At 38.2% G+C, this 19,720-nt stretch overlaps 1 protein-coding gene across 9 annotated transcripts in view; it reads left to right on the top strand.

The window, feature by feature from the left end:
* The window catches only part of LOC113658405 (zinc finger protein 521), a 130,051-nt gene extending 111,481 nt beyond the window's left edge, over positions 1-18,570 (top strand). For all 9 annotated transcript variants that reach the window (XM_047821228.1, XM_047821234.1, XM_027170809.2 and 6 more), the window contains one exon: positions 17,270-18,570. In XM_047821228.1, the coding sequence (XP_047677184.1) occupies positions 17,270-17,302 (33 nt within the window). In that variant the 3' untranslated portion in view covers positions 17,303-18,570. The remainder of the gene's footprint in view (positions 1-17,269) is intronic.
* The last annotated feature ends 1,150 nt before the right edge of the window (positions 18,571-19,720 follow it).

Below are 19,720 nucleotides of genomic sequence, written 5' to 3'. Positions count from 1 at the left end.
GGATTCCACATCTACCACATTCCAAAGGATTCAGATCCTGTGACTGGGAAGGTTCATCAAACCAGTTTGAGATGACTTATTCTTGGTGACATGGTGCAATATCATGCTGGAAATTGCCTTTACAAGATGTGGCCATGAGGGAAGCATATAGTTAGCTGATGTGACTAAATTCTGACCTTACCACCTTACCATCAGTGTGATGTGACTCAGCAGAAATCAAGATTCATTTCATTTCCACTATTCAACTGTCAAAATGTTCCAATCCAATGTGGCGTTCTGCTCGTCCTCCACAAGCTTTGACATGTTGTCCATGTTGTCTGAGATTCTGTCCACAGAACTGTCGCTTTCTGGATGTTTTTTATTGAATGGAATTTATAAAAATGAGCACAATCATTATGTATAAACTCACCATAAGCCCACGGGGTTAAAATAAAACAAACCTGACATACTGACATGGCCCACAGTCATGGAGATGGTGAATAAAGAAACCACAGTTTGAGCATCTTGTAGCTAATCCTGTTTTTCCTTCTCCATTTTCCACAAGACAAATGTTACGATTAGCTGTAAACAACCGTTCTTTAACCTGGGGGATGTTTCTCAATACTTTTTTTTTCCTCCCCATTTTGTTTTTCCGATGTTCGGAATAGGATGGATGCGCGTCTCCCCTTGGTGGAGTTTCACGCATGCTTTAGTTGTTTTACAGGCTTTTTGTCGAGACAAGAGCAGACATGAAAGACCTCTGGATCTTTGTTCTGGATCAGGGAAGGTTATGAAAGAAGCAGCACATTGCGCTCGGGGAAATGCTGCTATTATATTTCACCTGAAAATTGTTCCCAGATTGTGCCCCATGGGTGGATGCATCTCACACACACACACACACACACACATTACACATTACACACACATCCATACGCATGTTTCGACTATGGTCTATATTCCACAAAACCGCATGACTTTTTAGTTATCATGTTGCCATTTGTATTTTAGGCACCAGTATAAAGCTTACCGTGAGACCTCTATATTTGATAGAAGATTTCTAAATATGATACATGTTTTAGGAAAATAAAAATACATACTATCGGAATGTTAAGCCACACTGAGCTGGAAATCTACAGTATCCTAATGTCTAGAGTTTGACTAGTTATGGGTATGCTATAAATGCCATAGGGCAAAAAGCATACCATTTTGTATAACACAAAGCATGTTGCCCTTAATATATATATATATATATATATATATATATATATATATATATATATATATATATATATACATATATACATATATACATATATATAAAATTACTGCAATATAGCAAATGTCTGAAGCTTCAGTACAAATAAAAGTCAAGAAATAAATAAACACTTTAATACGTAGTACAGTGGGGGTTTTTTTGGGTGTGGAATAATTAACCAGCTAGTTCAATTAGTTCCATTTTAGTTTGTGTATTAAGTGTATTAGTGTATTAAAAGTGTATTAACCCTTTTAGGATGCGTTAATTAGTCACTGTTTTTACTGCTGGTGTACTGAGTCATATGGCACCTGGCATATTATATATGATTTCGTTGCAGTTGAAGTAAGCAGTTGTCTACTGTGAGCATCAAGCATCGCTATCGCATCTTGTCAGACATGCCACGGACATGTCAGTATCTCCAGCTGAATGGTAGATCAGACTGTCAGAGGCCTGGGCTGCTTTCAGCTAGTTCAAGACTCTCTCTTTTTCTACTATCTACCCCTGCAACATCTCCTTATCGTTGCTTTCTCCAGCTAGCAAGGTCAAGGGTCAGGATCCCATTGAGCTCAAGACATAAGGAGGAATAGAGAGAGACAGAGATGGAGAGAGGGATGGAAAGAGAGAGAGTGCTGGGGGAATGATATTTTATTCATTTGCAGGAGAGCTCATTGCAGGAGACGATGAGCTGTGACAGGTAGCTCCCTGCCAGGAGTCGGCCAATTTCCACTGGCCTGTCTAGGAGCATGATTGGAAAGCCGAGGCCTAATCAGGCCTCCTAGGAACACACACACATACACTGTGATTGACTGACTCTCGGGCCTGTGTGAGATCCGGCAGGGGAGATGGTGGTCTCTGACTGGCTGGAACCCCGCTCATTCGCTCCACTTCAAACCGCACTCTGCTCATTTAATGGGCCCAAAATGTTGTTATTCTGCAAAGAATGAAGGTTCAGGCGATAGTGTGTGTGTTATTATCTGCGTTAACCACACAATGTTTTTTTTTGCTTTTTTTATGACGGTTTTAGTCGTCTTTGGCTGTTTCACTGAGAAGCAAAACATCTCCGGAGTAACAATTTTCACCGGCTCTGTTCTCTTTTTTCTTCTAGACTTCTCTCTAGCGTTCTTTCTCTCTCCCATTTTCCCCTGTCTGAGCTCAGCAGTCAGCTTCATTATATCGAATTCGCAAATCACTGTTATACCAATAAAATCATGCATACGATTATATTTGAAGATTTAGATACATTTTCCAATCCCTGTGTCTGAGCCTTACGAGCAAGAAGTGTAACCGACACAGCGAATGCGGCTTTGTATGTTGTTGTATGTTTTAATTGCAGACAGATTATGAAATCACAGAATCAAAGATACTTCAGTTCTGCTTTCTACACAAGCAAAGAATCTTAAAATCAAGTCTAAATTTAATCAGGACTCAATGCAATTTTAGGCAAGAATATATAATTTAGATCTCATTAAACTTTATATTAATTGCATAGAAAAGGTTCCCGTAAATCAGGATTACGTGTGGTATAATAATGTAGAAATCTGTACTGTGGGGTTTTTGAAATGTTTAGGAAGTTTAGACAAATGTGTGCATATTCTGTATTACATGAGGTCAATTAGATAAAAGAAGACTCGTTTATTTCTGAATTCTCTTCTTTTTTATTAATTTTTTTGCAGAAACAAGAACTAAACCAATCAATAAAGCAACAAATCCCCCGCCCACAACTCTCCCTAAGGGCTATGAAAACAAATAAACAATTAGATAAATAAACACATAAATAAATATTTTTAAAAAAATAATTAATCGATTTAATATAAATAAATACATAAATAAATAATTTTTTTAAATAAAAGTAATTCATTCATTTTTTTGATTATCTATTTATTTATTTATTAGTTCAAAAATAATTATGCTAAAAAAAAATTCTATTGCTTATTAGGTATGTTTGAAGACTCGCGATTAAGTTAAGTTAAGACATACATGCCCGATTATTAAATAAAACAGCCGTACCTGTTTCTGTAGGTAATTGTGGCATCATGGTGTGTTTTGATGCAACACCGATGTTAAATAATACATGGCTATCAGTAATTAAGTATCTTGTTTATCTCATACTTTGATGCAGTTTAATATTGTCTCACAGCTTTCCTTAAGACCCTAGCCCATAAAAATGTCATATAAAGGCCCAGCAGCAGAGATGGCAGTATGTGCTGACAATATTTGCAAGTGGACACATAGCCTTATCTTAACAGCCCATTCCCTCTGCTGTAACACACTTCATATTTGTGATTTGTAGCACTCATATAATACTGACGTGAGGGAAATAACTCGGCCCTGCTGGTTCTGCTCTAAAAACATGCCCGCTTCTGAGCACAAACTATCTAAAATTAGATTTTTTTATTTTTTTTCTGTCATCCACAAACTGGCACTGAGAATGGGCCAGGATGCATTATCGAACATCTAACGAGTGACGTTACTCTTCTCGCCTTCTGTTTCTTAAACACTACTCGTAATACGCTGACTTCACGCCTCATTAGAGCATCCACTTGTTGCGGTGGGGGAAGGGCTGCTCAGATGGTGAGTGAAGGAAAGAGCGAAGAAAGACTTGTTGGCTTTTTGAGTCCCAGCAGCAGGGTGTCTGCAGGACCCTCACCTTAATTACAGCTCCTGTTTTAAAGAGACTCCCCTGCCACTTTCACTTCCTTGCTTAGTACTCACTGTGGTTTGTACAGAGTTTTAAACAAAAAACACTTTCACGCTTTATCGGAAAGCTTCACACAGATACAGCTTTACAGAAATCCTGATGAAAAGTTAGACCACTTATAAAGGACTGGTAAGAAAAACTCCCTGAGATGTGATCTCTAGAAGAACCAGACTCAGCGGGCTGCTACTCAAGGGATTCACGCGGGGCCCGAGAAAGGGAACGGACCTTGTAGAATCAAATTAAATGAAAAAGACTAGTATATAGAAATATACTAGTGTTTGAGCATTATTATTTATTGTTATAACACTACACAGATGAAAGCTTGATTCTGATTGGTCGGAAAGCGTTCAGGGATTTTCTGGACCAGAATCTGAGACAAATCACAGATTTAGATTTAAGCACTTGTTATGAAGTATTGCTGTGTTATAAACCCGGGAAATCATTAAGTTTCTCTGTGGGTTTATATTGGACAAATTTTGACGCTAAATTAGGAGCTTTCCGAGATCATTCTGAGAATCTTAATGAATACAGGCCCAGGATTGTAAATGCAGCTGTACTCATGTCTCATGCACATGAATTGAAGAAGGTTGTGGCTAAATGCACGTTGTGAAGATGTCACACGACAAAATAAAAAGGAAAAAATGCGAGCTTCTCACGATGGTTTGCTTGACTTTGCTTGCTTTTTGAAAACATTTCTGCAATTCCAAAATCAAAAAATCCTGGCAAAATCCAGGCAAAGTGTTATATTGTTATATAGAACTTGTCTGTAACTATTTCTTCATTATAAATATTCTAAAGCACACTATAGAGATGTTTGGAGAGCTGAGATTCAGTGTAACGCCAGAGTGATGTTCCACTTCTTCAGGTAGATTGGAATTAGACACTTTCACAAAGTCTTTACTCCGGTGAGAATTGTGTGTTTGCATGCGTACACGTGTGTGTGATGCGCGTGCGTCCACAAAGACTCGTGTCTTTGTTCCCCGCGTAATGCCGGGTCTGATGTGTGTATGCAAACAAGTCGTCTAGAGGGAGACGTGACAAAAACTCCCTGAAGCCTCCGAGCTCTCTCTTGTTCTCTCGCTTCCTTCTTGTCCTGCGCGCTTTGGGAAGTTCAATCCAAACAAACAGCAGCGCTCGGCTTCCCGCTCAGCAGAGAAATCTATCACCATTTTTGATCTCTGACACTTCTGCGCTGTTTCCTGTAAACTTTTCCTAAACTTTCTTAAAGGAATGGCAAATTAACAGTAAATATTTCAAGTGCCTCAGGCATTGCTGATTTCACAAACATTAGGATTTAGAAAGAACACGCAGCATCGTGATTCGGGAAGAACAGCTCGTGTTAGTAATCAGATTTACCCTCCGAGGTTTTGTTAAATTCTCTCAGATTTATACGGAAATAATTGTGATTAATTCACGGCCCATCTGAGCCGTTCTCAATTTTATTCAAATCAGTTTCTGTCGTTATTGGAATGACTGCGTTAAGTTAGGATGTTGTTAAAGCATTTAAATCAGTTGATTAATCAATCAAATAAGAACATTTAAAGCCCCAGGGAAGCTCAATGTGTGGTTGCTTGTTGATTAGGTTAATTTTGGTGTTTTGTGCACACAAAATAAATGAACTGAAGCATCAATAATTGTTGCCCTTCGAATGTCTAATGTTGCTCTGACTAAAAGTGACTGGTTTGGACTGATAATAATATTCTTTACTTTGATACCTCTACTTTCCCGAAAACAAATATAACCATAACAATGTATAAATGTTTATATTTAGTCTACTTTCTTCATTTGTTTTGACTCACTTTTTTTTAAAACTCAGCAGTCAGGCTGCTTAAAGATGTCTAAAAGCTCGATAGTTAAGTGTAAGTTCTTCACAAGTTGATTACGTTGATTGATAGTGAGGAGCCCTAGCAAAACATACGTAAGTCTAATCAATTCAGTTTTTTGGATCGGATTCTGGCTGTCTACTTTCTATATATATATATTTACATCACATTAATGCAATGAAGTGAATCAGAAATCGAACAATTCAGTGATTGTTTCCTTTTCTTTTCGTGAAATTTGTCAGTTCCATGTTTCTCTTAATCAGGCTTTAATGCTGAAATGTTACATGTGTAGTTTAAAAAAAAATGAAAAAATTTGACCATAAATGTTTCACAAAATTTGAATCAATAATATGGAAGGGTGCCAAGTTGCTACTGTTGGGCCCATGAGCAAATCCCTTAATCCTCAACACCTCAGTTGGTAAAAAAAAAAAATTAAAAGAGATGAATGAAAGTCACTCTGTATAAGGACATCTACGAAATGACATACGCGTAAATGTAAATGGAATGTAATATAGCATTACTAGACTGCTATTTTAGCATTTCTTTAAGACTGTATGTCATGTAATTTAATGTATGTCATGATCCTAATAAATATCTTGGATGAAATCCATCTATATTATCTATACAGTGTGATAATATGCTCTCTATATCAGACTTTATGATGAATGCTGGACCTCCAATTAAAGAAAATATCTACATTCTCATTTAAACGATTTCAAGCAGTTTGAATAATGCTCCCATAAACACATAGTGAGGTTTAGGTAATAAGGATATTTTTTTCAGTTCATCAGCATGTTTTGTTTACATTTGTCATGACCTTATTTGGAGCTGTCTACTGAGGTTTATGTAATCTTTTTCCGTCATCCTAAAGGTGGAGTTTAGCCCAGCGTTGTAGCAGCGGTCATGTTTTTGATCATCTTTGGTCACTGGTGAGTTGGTAACAAAAAAAACAAACAAACAAACCAACAAACAAACTAGCACAGGTTTCATCTCCTGACCAAATGTTTTTTTCACGATGTTAAATTTTTTGTCAGCAAAAAAAAAATCAGGCCAAAAATATTATTTCTACTGTGAACCCAGTTTTAGTTTCGAGATACTCTTCATTAGAGGTTTTGGAAACTTCTCAGCAGATATTTTTTTGATATAATGTTGCAGTAAAGTAGCTAATGCACATTCTTTTACAGCAGGAGTGTGTTGTGTTGTGGCGGGACGTGAGTGTGTTTCGGAGCCCTGCGGACTTCATCTCCCCTTCCAGTGACAGGCAGAGATCCTCCCTGCCTCTGTCTAATTAGAGGATGTAGCCCAGGGCTCACGGCCCGGGAAGACCACCCTCCCTCCCACCATCACTCCCTAAAGAAAGCATTTAATTGGGCTCTTAAGTCCTAGCCTTCATTTTTTTAGGGTTTGTACACACACACGCACATATATATATAGAGAGAGAGTGTATGTGTATGGGTTAAAGACGTTCACATCACCTTGGCTCTCTAAAAGTCATCTCATTTATTTTTGTCTCATGAATCTTGTGATATCAAAAAAAAAAATGTAATACGAGTTTTAATCATGTCAGATATTTTACCGAAAAGCGATTCATCTCCGTGTAGCGATTTCTCTCTTGTCTCACCTCAGGGTGTGATAACATCACGATTCTTCCTCCATGTTTCTTCTTTATGCAGCATGTCTCTGGGTTTTTGCCTTTCTCCATCAGTTACGCTCACATTTTTAACGAAAAGTGCACTTTTTCGATGTCACCGCTGAACTTTCTGTGGTTTCATGCCTCCGTCTCTTAGAAAAAAGTGCTTTAAAATAGCTTTGCTAAATTCAATTAAAATTCCTTTTGCTTTTTTTTTAATCTCATCGGTATTATGTCCCAATGAGTCTGGATCATTCGTGTGTGAACCGTTTTTATGATTGCGTGCTGCGTTTTTTGATCGTCAGGCCAAGGCTCCGGCTCTTGTGTGTCCCTTGTGGTTGCGTATTCTTTGATTATGTGTGGTGTTTTATTATTACTTTCTTTAACATGTGTCAGATCCTGATTATGCCTATATGAGAACTTTATGTCGCTTGGATATTTCTCTGTGATGGCATCTTAGTCCTGATCTTTCCTGCTTGTTCTCTCTCTCTCTCTCTCTCTCTCTCTCTCTCTCTCTCTTTTCTCCCTCTCTCTCTCTCTTGCTATACCTCCCCTATCTTTCTCCCTTAATGAGGCCCCATAATAACACAGCAGTTGTGCAGTTGTTTTGCTTCCTCTGTCAAACAGCGGGACGGCTGCACTGCGAGTTTGCTGGAGCGTTTGCTTGCACTCCTTCGACAGGGTAATGAGTGTCATTTGGAGCAACAAAGCTGTTAAACGATGGCTGTTTGCCGCTGCAGTCATACTTCAAACCTCTCCCAGTGTCGTCGCGCAGACGTTTCAGTGCTTCCGCGTGCATATACAGTAGCTCCCTCTATAGGATCATACACTAAACTGTTCAGAAGCACAAGGGAGACGTTAGAAGATGGTGCTCCAGAATTGGGGGTAAGGATAGATCTGGTGTGGAGGCATGGCAAGGAACAGCTTCAGAACAAAAAATATCACAACTGGAACTGTAGAGAAAAATTTAGACATCAGCATTAAATTACAGAAAAAATGAAATTCCTAATTTGAACTTAGTTTGAAATTAATATGGACCCGAGATCTGAAAATGTATTTATTTATTTATTTATTTATTTATTTATTTATTTATTTTAAAAAAATACATTTAGAGAAATTTATGCAATATAAAATACTTTACATTTTAATGTACTATAACACACACGTTTATCCTACATCCTATAACTTTAGACGTATGACAAACTTGTGTCATTGCAAGTATTGATGCAGCTAAATAATGCTAACCAAAAGAAAATACTTTGGCTTTTATTTTATGCTATATTTAGTTTTATTAAAATATAAGCATTATTATTTATTACCTGGACCAGCTAAATGTCACCAGGCTTTCAAACCTCACAGATATTTCTATCCTTGAGGAGACATTTTGTCCCCACTGTGACAGAAAAAAACATTCGACATATAAACACATAAAATCGAAAATAAATTAAAATAGCCCAAAAGCCTCTAGCCCAATAGCCTCTATCTATCTCTCTCTCTCTCTTTCTAGCATTAAATTCACAAGATAATTGGTTTCCAAGGAGATTGAGCCTGCCACGGTCAGGGGACGGGGTCAAATCGGCATTTGGCCTGAGATATGTTTATTATTATAGAGAGTGCCCACTTCGAGTTGTTGTTATAGATTTATTCATATATTTCTGCTTTTATTGGAACCAGAGCAAGGCATTAGAAAAAACTGGACTGTGTCCAGTGTGGAGAAGAAATCTGTTTAGTTCAGCTGATTAACACAGTGGAGGCTCAGACACTGAAACTATTACTTATGTTCACTGTTAAACAAAAATTCCCTGAAATGTTCAACATATACAACATATATTCAACCTTTCTGAAAGTCTCAACCTTAATTCAATTCAGTTCAAATTTATTTGTATAGTGTTTTAACAATGGGCATCTTCTCAAAGCAGCTTTACATAACATTAGATATATTACAGAATTTTAACATTATATAAAGGTAAATTTTATACGAAAGTTTAAGATTAATATTAGACTAACATCGATGTGACACTAGAAACTGTTGAACTGTTATAAACATCGGAATAGTGTTATTATGAATAATGTCCCTTCTACAGTCAGATACAGTCTGACAATTGTGTATTGATGAGGAGGTTGATGTTCTCAAACACCACATGGCACTTAGTACCAAAACTCTAACTGAGTAATTTTGCTCTGATTTTAAAGTCAATCTACAGTGAAGGGGAAATTTCTGTCAACATATTGATTGATGATCATGGCATTTGTTTCAGTTCTGTAATTTTTCAGTCTATCAGCACATTCTTCCTGCATTTCCTGTTGGTTTCCTCTTGGTTCTCCGGTTTCTTTCCAGCTCTCAAAAACATGCTGTGTGACAGGTTTCAGATTATAAATTACCCCTAAGTGTGTGAACGTGTGTCTGTGTGGTGTCCTGTGATGGGGCGGTGTCCGAATCAGGGTGTATTCTTGGCTCACACGCAGTGTTCCTGGGATCGGATGAAGTGGGTGCTGAAGAATCTGACAAAGATGCGTTTACTCAGAAAGGAATCAGGGATTCAGATAGATAAATAGATAGATAGATAGATCATAAGGAACCTGACCACGAACCATGTTATACACTTCTTTATTTTTATATCAATGTGGTCCTAATAAAAGCGTTTTAGTACAGTCTTCCCTTCTGGACTGTTGATGAGACATCGTCTGCTTGCCGTTAGTTTAAGGCTGGCATCATTATGTCTTAATTAAAAGTATTGAGCTGGAGTAAGTTTGAGAGTTACTTTAACTCCAGCACTCTTACAGATGGCACTGAGGCTCCAAACTTGCGCACAGACAAGCGAAAGTCCTCCTGGGACTCCCTGACAATAGGAAATTGTGGGCGATGTCATGTTCATGGATTTTTAGTCCAGCTCATATTATATCTAACATCAGAAAAGTCCGGAAAAACAAAGACTGTGGGCTAGCGGTGTGGCACTCTCTCTGGGATTTTTAGACGCAGTACTTTAGTATACTCATGGTCCTTGTGCTGGCGGGTTTTACTTTGCCCATAGCTAACACGAGCGCTCTGAACGGTGAGCTGTGTTCTGTTCTCCAGTCTCTTTGTCCAAATGCTGTTCTTCCCGATCTCTCAGCCGTCGTCTCCTGCCTCCGTTTCCTTTTCTCAGAGCCCCATGAGGCAGTGTGCTAAGAGGCTTTTCTCTCTGGCCATTTCTGAGGTTCAGACTACACAAGAAAGCCCTCTAAAAGCCTTAAGGGGAACTGCACATGGATCAGAATGACTGCTTTAGCCCTGGACATGCTGCATAGTGGAGACAAGAGAGCACTGGTGAATCGCTGCATGTGGTTTGGAGGGTTGATCAGGAACGCATACTAATAGAAACCTTAACAAACATGTGTTGTTTCACCTCCTAATGGAAAGTGATGGGATATCATTTTTATTAAACATTGTCTCACCGATATGTAACGGATTGAATCATGTCAGTGACAGATACACAATATATCAGACACTATTTCATTAGTTACATTTTATGTCTGTTTTAGAATTATTATACAGTAGATAAAAAAATAGTTAGGTTTACTAAGTAAGGAAATAAACACTACATGGCACGCTGTTATTGGAAAATAATCAGCGATAAATAATCAGAAATATCAGAGTCAACTGAAATTATACACAGTATATAATTCTACGTATTACTATTTAACATTGATTTGTTTCTCAGTTATCAATTATATACGGAAAATAAAGTAAGTTGATTATATCCATAGCAGCATGTCCTGGAGTATTTTATCCTCTTAAGGTATACCTCAGCAATTTGTCAACAATTCCTAGTTTTTAGCAATTAAAGAAAAATGTAGCTACTTTGAATTTTAATAAGGAAAGTGGTAGCTCAGTGGTTAAGGTGTTGGACTAACGATTAAATGGTTGGGAGTTCAAATGCCAAGTACACAATTCTGCTACTCCTAGGCCTCTGAGCAAGGCCCTTAACCCTCAATTGCTCAGCTGTAAATGTGATAAATGTATGCTGCTCTGTATAAATGCCAAAGATGTAATTACAAATGTCTTATTGCACAAAGAACCATCTGATTTTTATTTTCAGGGCAGTGTTGGCTCAAGAGGTTAAGGCTCTGGGTTGTTGATCAGAAACTTGGGGTTCAAACCCCTGTACCACCAAACTGCCACTGTTGGGCCCCTGAGCAAGGCCCTTAATTCTCTTCACTCCGGAGGCACTGCAATATCTCTGTGCTTGAAATTCCTAAATTGGAATATGTGTAGAAATCTCAACTTTTGGGAGCCTCTGTATTGTGATATCTGCCCATATGGAAAAAAACAAAAGTACCTGGAACCATGAGTGAGCAAGTGTTATGTTTATTGGCAAGGCTAACTATTACCAATTACAACATCCTCTAGTACAACATTGTTGTTGTCTACGCCAGATAGATTTTTTTTAAAACAATACATAAGTCAGAATTAGTTGAAGTTCTGTGAATTTTATTCTGTGTCGGAACAGTTCTCAACAGTTTTTGAAGAACAAAAACATTAAAGATAGCCTGGAGCTCATTTTAGTCATCTCCCAAGTGGCTAAGAAGCAAAACATTCACCTCTCGCCATGTCCTATAAACCCAGCCGGCCGATCCATCGCCCAACCGTATCGATAAACACCAGAGAAATGGGAGCCGCCAAAACCAACGATCTCTTAATAAATCAACAGCAGCTTCCCAGCCATGTACTCTTTTTCTTTACTCTCTCTTTCTCTCTCTATCTTTGTCTCTTTCTCAACTCACTTCCCAACAAATTGCACCTGTTTGCTTTGGCCCTAAGTGAACTGTTGATTGACTTTTGCAGTTTTGCAGTTTTTTTCTTCACCCAAACCTCCAGCCATGACCCCCAAAAGCCAACCACATCAACACACTTGAATAAAATGATGCAATGGTGTGAAAAGAACCCAGTGACTGAGAAATCTTGGAGGAAAAGAAATAGATGAGTAAAGTAGTAGAGTTTTTGTGGAGTTTTGAATGCTGGAGTTTACCAGAGTCAGATAAAAAACTGGATGTGAACTTTAGAGAACTTATATCACTTATTAGCTTATATAAAGAAGACACTGAAAGCCAGATATCATGCTTTAATCATAGTAGTGATGGAGAACATGGTCAGGGAGAACATGAGGACATGGTGAGGGAGAATGTGGTGAAGAAGAACATGATGAAGAAGAAAATGGAAACATGGTTAGGGAGAGCATAGTAAAAAGAAACATAGTGAGGAAGAACATGGTGAGGGAGAGCATGGCGAAGAAGAACATAGTGTGGGAGAATGTGGTGAAGGAGAACATAATGTTGGAGAACACAGTGAGTGAGAACGACAGAATATGGTGAGGGAGAACATGGTTCCGGAGAAATTGTGGTGAAAGACTACAGTGAAGGGAACATGAAGAAGAAGAACATGGTGATGAAGAACACAGTGAGGAAGTACGTGGTAATGGATAAAGGCTTGAGATAATCCATGATTGCGAATGGAGTGATGGAGAACATCTGTTATATCCTGCCATAATTCAGTCATTGTGTGATTATTTGCATTTCACACACACAGATGTACATATGAAATTGTGGGTCTTTTAATATAACATGTAAATATGAGATTATTGTTTAATATAAAATGAGTTGCCTTTGGAAACTGCATTGTGAATTATCAGCGATTGTGTAGGTGCGAATGCATATGCAAGGACCGTGCTGCCTTCATTGTGTTAGGTTTCTCGCTGCGGTATTGATTTGTTTCTGTCTCTAGGCCATGCCGTGTCTCTGTAGATAGTAATTTGGAGTGGGTGTAATAATATGCTCTTCTGAATTGAATCCGCCATGTTTACACACTCGCCATATATTCATTATGAGAACAGCTGACGGAATGAGCGCAACACACACTCCGGTATTTAGATTTTTAATACAGATAATAATTGAGATGCTCGGAGCGAGACCGGTGCTGTCGTTCGATCTAGCCAAAGCACACGGGGTAGCTTCAGACGCAGAGGCAGGCTTTGTCTTTTCCCTTTTGTCTTTCTTCCTCTGTTTTCTTTTTTTCCCCTTCTCTCTAGCCTGCATGGCTGCCAGTGAAGTCGTTTAACACTGTCCTTGAGAATGCCTGAAGAGTGAGAGAGAGAAAGAGAGCGAGAGAGAGAGAGCTTGTCACATGTTTAAAGGAAGAGGTAGACCACTGCTCCCCCATGAGGCTTTATTTTCCCCTTTAATAGCTGTTGCAAGCCCTACATTATATCCAAGGAGCCGCATCCCTTTGGGGTCTTGGCATGCACTTCACACACACACACACACACACACACACACACACACACACACACACACACACACACACACACACAGCAACAAATGCCTGTACACAAAAATGCAGGCAGACACTCACACACCTACACACACACTCTTCTCTCTCTTTGTCCCTCCCCTTTCGATCTCTCTCTCTCTCTCTCTCTCTCTCTCTCTCTCTCTCTCTCTCTCTCACACACACACACACACACACACACACACACACGTTCTTTCCCTCAACCTCAAACCCCCACCCCCCACACGCCACAAACACCTCGGCACACACTCGCTCAGTCACTTTGCGGTGCCGCGTGTCAATATCCTGCCATTTGAAGCCCCAGGCCGCTGAGGCAGGGGAGCTGCCGACAAGCAGGGCTGATGGGTAATGGACCGCATTCATTAAGGAAGCTGCAGCTCTGCTCCTTCCTTCTTCCATCAGGGGAGGAGGTGAAGGAGGAGGTTTGGGGTGGGGGGGTACATGTGGTCTCAGGAGAAACTCTCTTCCCTCCTCCTTTGGTTTCTTACTGCCTCTGTCGGTAAATGTCTGTCTCAGTCACTCAGAGTGGAATTAAAGTGAGAGTTTGAACACTGCCACGTTCACACACTGACTGTTTTCCCCCTTACCCCTGCCCCTGGCATCAAAACTTCTTATTACCCTGCCTGTCCCGGCATCATTGCGTCCAGAACAGACGCTTTTTTTATGTCAGCAGGGGAAAATGGAAGTGTGAGGTGGATTTAGGGATGAAGGTGAATAAACCAGGATTGTGCTTGGCAGCATGAAGCTGAAGAGACCATGAAGGTGAAAGCCACATTAGGTTTTATGTACTTCACTTATTTCTACTTAAATCAGTCTTCCATTTTTTTTTTGCAAGAATAGACAGAGCAATTCTTTTAAACCTTGTATTTATAGATTTATAAACAACTAAATTGTCTCATCCATTCATCTCATTATAACCCAACAGAAACCATGAATATTCAGTTAGCAGTCTGTGTTTTATAAGATATGTTCAATCACAATTTAAACTAAAAATGCACTTTATTAGCAATTTAACAACAAATCTGAGGTAAATGTTAAATTTCTATATTGTTTTCATATCTTTAAATTGTCTATATAAACACGACAGATTAATGCTAGGTAGCTAATTTGTAGCTCCTCTTTGTGGTACATGTTGCATACAGTAACAACCTTGTTCTCATGAATCGAGAGTGTAAAAAGTAGTTAGAAAGAAGTTAGTGGGCGAGTGAGTGTACGTCAGTGTAATTTCATAAGTATGAAGTATTTTCTTTGTAACTTAGCAACAAATCTGAGGAAAATCTTGATATTCTACATTAATTTGTTGGGTTTCCACTTTTTGAGTCTATATATAAATTCTATATATAAAATTGTCTATATAAAAGGCCTAATTGTACCTTCTCTGCTCTGCGTATGTAATTTTATAGCTGCAACAGTGCTCTCACATGTGCATATTGTTATAATTAACATTTACTGTGTAATTTTAATTTACAAGTATAAAGTAATTAGAGTCATGTAAAAACATATGAGAGAAAGGAAGTGTTAATGTAGCATTGTTTTATGTCTTGTTTCACTTATATGTCACTTAAATGTCTGAATAAACATCTTATCGGCCTAGCTGTATGCTATGCTATGCAGACGTGGGAGTAAGTCGCACATGTGCAATTCACAAGTAAGTCTCAAGTCATGAATGTCAAGTCAAAGTCAAGTCGAGTCTTTTTTTTAATATTTGTCAAGCAAGTCTCAAGTCTCAAATTTGCGACTTAAGTCTGACTCGAGTCAAGTCATATGACTCGAGTCCCCCATCCCTGATGATATGTATTAACAAGCTAGCTGTATGCTAGCTAGCATGTATGCAAAAATGAGTGTGTTAGTATCTTTGAAGACTCATAAAGTCTTTTCTTGTTAATTTTCCAACATATCTGAGGTAAATCAGCTGTACTAGTTGATGTTGCCTAGCAACAATGTTCGAACAATTTTAACCAACAGAGCCATTATTGTACATCGATCTTATTACATCAAAGAAACAAAGTCACATATTGCTCTGAGGTTTAGTCTTCAATATTGTTTTTTCTGCATTTTGTTTGGTACTAATAAGGCTACCTAGTGACAGGTGTACTTAATCCGTGCCAGTTCGAGGCATCCAAGGTCGCATTTTAGAGCGAGCACAGCAAGTGGGGCATGTAGTTTGCATTAAAGGGATTAGCAGTCACTTCAAAAGATGACCTGGATTCAGCCCACCAGGGACACCAGTTGCACTGCCCCCCCGGTCCACACTTCCCGTCACAGAAGCTCCCTTCGTGTTGCACCGCTCCCTCGCCACTGCCCATATCTCCTTTGTGTGCATGTGCTTTTGTTAGTGTACACAGGTGTATCTGGATTTTTTTTTTTTTTTGCTATTTGTGTGTCTTTGTGTATACACTTAATGTGTTTCCTTGTGTTGTGCCGCTTTTGATTTTCCCCAACTATTTGATTTCATGCCTCAATAATTCCGAATAGATCCGAGGGTAAACAAAACACATAATTTGCATGCAGTTACCTCTGCTGATAAATCTAAAGGTATTTTTGTTTTGAATTGTTTTTTTTTTTTGTTTTGTTTTGTTTTGTTTTTCAATTCAAATTAAAATTTTACTTCAGTTGTGCATATTAAAATCTGATACCAAAGAGAAGACAGGAAGGGAAGAAAAATCAATAAGAAATGAACAGTAAGAGCCTAATCATTTGGAGGTAACAAATGACCCAGCCTTTACTGTTCATTTCACATCGATTTTTCATTTTCAGAGTCCACTGTTTTTCCACTCTGGACCATTTAGACTCCACATTATTGTCACTGCCTGGATTAAGTACCATAGTGTCTGTATTTAATACAGTTTTTTTTTCAACACCACTGAGCATCCTGGTTCAGTGAAAGCATGCAAGGATTCGACTCAGATTGAACGTATTAATTAACAGTGATCATCAGCTGGCATTTATGTGCCATTGTCAGAAAACAAAACCCAAGAAATTATGATGTTATTCACCTCATTCTGTTTGTACGAGTAAGACACAGCTCCTGGCTGGTTGTCATGGCCACAGCCATCGATCCCTGGGCGTTTGCGTTCGGATTGAGACGTCTGCATTTGAGGGGGTTTGACAGCTCTAGCACGTCACCTGCTATGTTTCAGTTCTTTCTACCATACCTGCTGCCGCACAGGGCCTAGCTCTATCGATCTGCATGCAAATTCAGCTCCATTCTCAACTAATTGGATTTAGATAATGGAAACGCCAAATATGTCTGTCAGAAACATTTTCTTATTCAGCATTGTTCCTTCGATTAACGATGGGTGACGTACACACACTGATTCCTGTTGTATGGAAGGAACAGAAAAACAATACAGGAGCATTATTCAGGTGAATAAATAACAAAGAGCAAAGCTTTTTGGAGGAGGATAACCCGATATATGTTGATGAGACTGATGTGCTAGTATGTGATGCTAAAATAACTATCCAGTTAGTATCTGAGGCAGTGAAAGGAAGCAACGCGTATAGCATAAAATTTACAAAATTAAAATATCTCTTCTTTTCTCTTTTTCCTCTTTTGCAGAATCACACCCTAAGCCAGCACAGCAGCAGCTAACTGGGAAGATCAACTCAATCTAAAGAAAAATCATCAACCACAACCAGACTACAATTTACCGGTCATTGTGCTCCTTCGGTCGACTTTGCACTGAAATTTTTTTATTTCAAAAATTTCAGTTTAAAAAAAAAATTGATGTTGCTACATTGTTAATCCAGAATGTTTGTAAATACTGTTCTTTCTGTCTTGCTGTTCGTCAGCTCTTCATTCTTGCGGTTGCCATTGTACATATTGTTTGTCAAGGAAAAAAGAAAGTATTAAACTCTGTTTAAAAACTGTTCTGAATGGACAGATCTTCAGCCAGAGACATTTGTCGTCAGGTGGACGATTTTCTAACGGCTGATACACGTCCGGTTGTCTGTGATGCACCCTCTCGAGCCGTGGGATGAAATGCCTGATCACCAGCATGGCCTGAGCAAAACTTTTTACAAAAACTACACACCTCAGCTGAAATACGTGGAGTATATTGTGTATCACAAATGTTCTGAAAGAAAAAAAAAAACAATAGAAGGGATACTTGATATATGCAAAAACAAAGACAAAGTGTTAAAAGAAATATTGAAGGATCTTTGGGTTGGCAGGGATTCACAGATGGGACAAATTCTTCATTCTCCCTCCCTCTGGATGAGAAACTGCTCTCCACACTTGTACATTTCAGTTATTAATGTTTACCCCTCACCTGACGGCTGGATATGACTGGAGATGTCCTTTCTTTGTTTTTTTTTTTTGGTTTTTGTCAGACATCCAATGGGGAATAAATGTATCCTCTGTTTCGGATGTGTTCTGGCTGCTATCACTTGATTATATGGTGAGGTTCTGGTCAGGAGAAAAAAAGGAAACAAAAAAAAAAAAACATGGAAAAAAAACAGTATTTCTACCCTTCGTCCACGAGTAAGCCGAGCTCAGTCATTTCTTTCGCTATGCTATTGTTCTTTTCATGCTGTGAGACATGGTAATCTGTACAGTATTCTCATGGATCTCTGGTATATGCCAGTTTGGAATTAGTCGAACCTGAAATGCACTTTTGTATAACACTCCATACTTTCATGGATGTTCATGTTCGAAAGGCGTTGACAAGTGACTGTCATTTCAGCCACAAGACTTTGGGAAATTAAACTTTTAACAAGGGTGACAACTTCTGGTGTTAATGGGGGGAAAAATGTTATATACAAATATTAACCGGGGTCTGAATTTGCTAGACCTCTTTTTTGTGTTCTCATGTGATGAAAACATTAAAAAAAAAAAACATTAAAATTGTATGAAGATAACTAGTGGCTTCATGATCTGTATGTGTAAATCAGATTGCCTTACATAATCTGCATTTTATTTATTTACTGCATTTATATAATAACTGCATTCTGCATATATATATATATATATATATATATATATATATATATATATATATATATATATATATATATATATATATAGTGTGTGTGTGTGTGTGTATATATATATATATATATATATATATATATATATATATATATATATATATATACGTATATATATATATATATATAGTGTGTGTGTGTGTGTGTGTATATATATATATATATATATATATATATATATATATATATATATACACATATCATGTCCACATGTTTCCATAATCCATGAGAAAATAGCTCACAATGCAATTCGGTTCAACTCTATACAATTCAATTCCTTCTGCTAGTAGGCCTTATAAAATATTGGCCTTATGGGAGTCATTGAAAAGCAATGTGTAAAACGTGGGAGGACTCATCATAGATAGCATGCTTTTCTGAGAGTAGGAGGTAAAGGAGCAAAAATTGTTTCTCAACTATATACTCATACCCAATATAATGTAAAATGCATAATTTCTGTTCTTGCTCCAATTGTATTTACACAAGGCACAATTTGTTATGATAACCAAGTGAAGTGGTATGATGATGCACTAGCATATTGTACAGAACATTTACTATCTACCACTCGCAACACAGAAGGATAGTATTTCTAGATTGGTCAGGCTTGGGATTTTACAGATTGTATTTTATATCTGTCAGGTAAGGATTGCTGAAATGCATGCCAGTGTAGTTTGAAGTTCTAGTGAAGAAACTGGCAGACAAATCCAAAACAGTGTCCAAATACATAACCCATAAACAAGGAGAGGTCAGGATCAGCAAATGTCAACAATAGGGTAAAATCCAGATCACTTGGAATAAGAAAACTATGTCAGAACTAGGATAACAGTCCACAAGAAGGCAGGCAGATACACATTGAACAATACTTCACAGCTAGTAATTATTTATGTGGTCTTTATTTAGGGTGTCGTGATTGTGTACAGTTGTCTGCAATTAGTCTGTGGATGTTAGGGTATGTAGTCTTGGGTAACCAAGTGTGTTCTGGAAAACATAGTTGGTCATGGGTGCTGGAGATCCTGACAGAAAC

Source organism: Tachysurus fulvidraco, chromosome 1 (genome assembly GCF_022655615.1).
Source record: "Tachysurus fulvidraco isolate hzauxx_2018 chromosome 1, HZAU_PFXX_2.0, whole genome shotgun sequence".
Lineage (NCBI taxonomy): Eukaryota > Metazoa > Chordata > Actinopteri > Siluriformes > Bagridae > Tachysurus > Tachysurus fulvidraco.
Note: the sequence above shows the minus strand (reverse complement) of the source record. Positions and strands in the feature narration are given on the sequence as shown.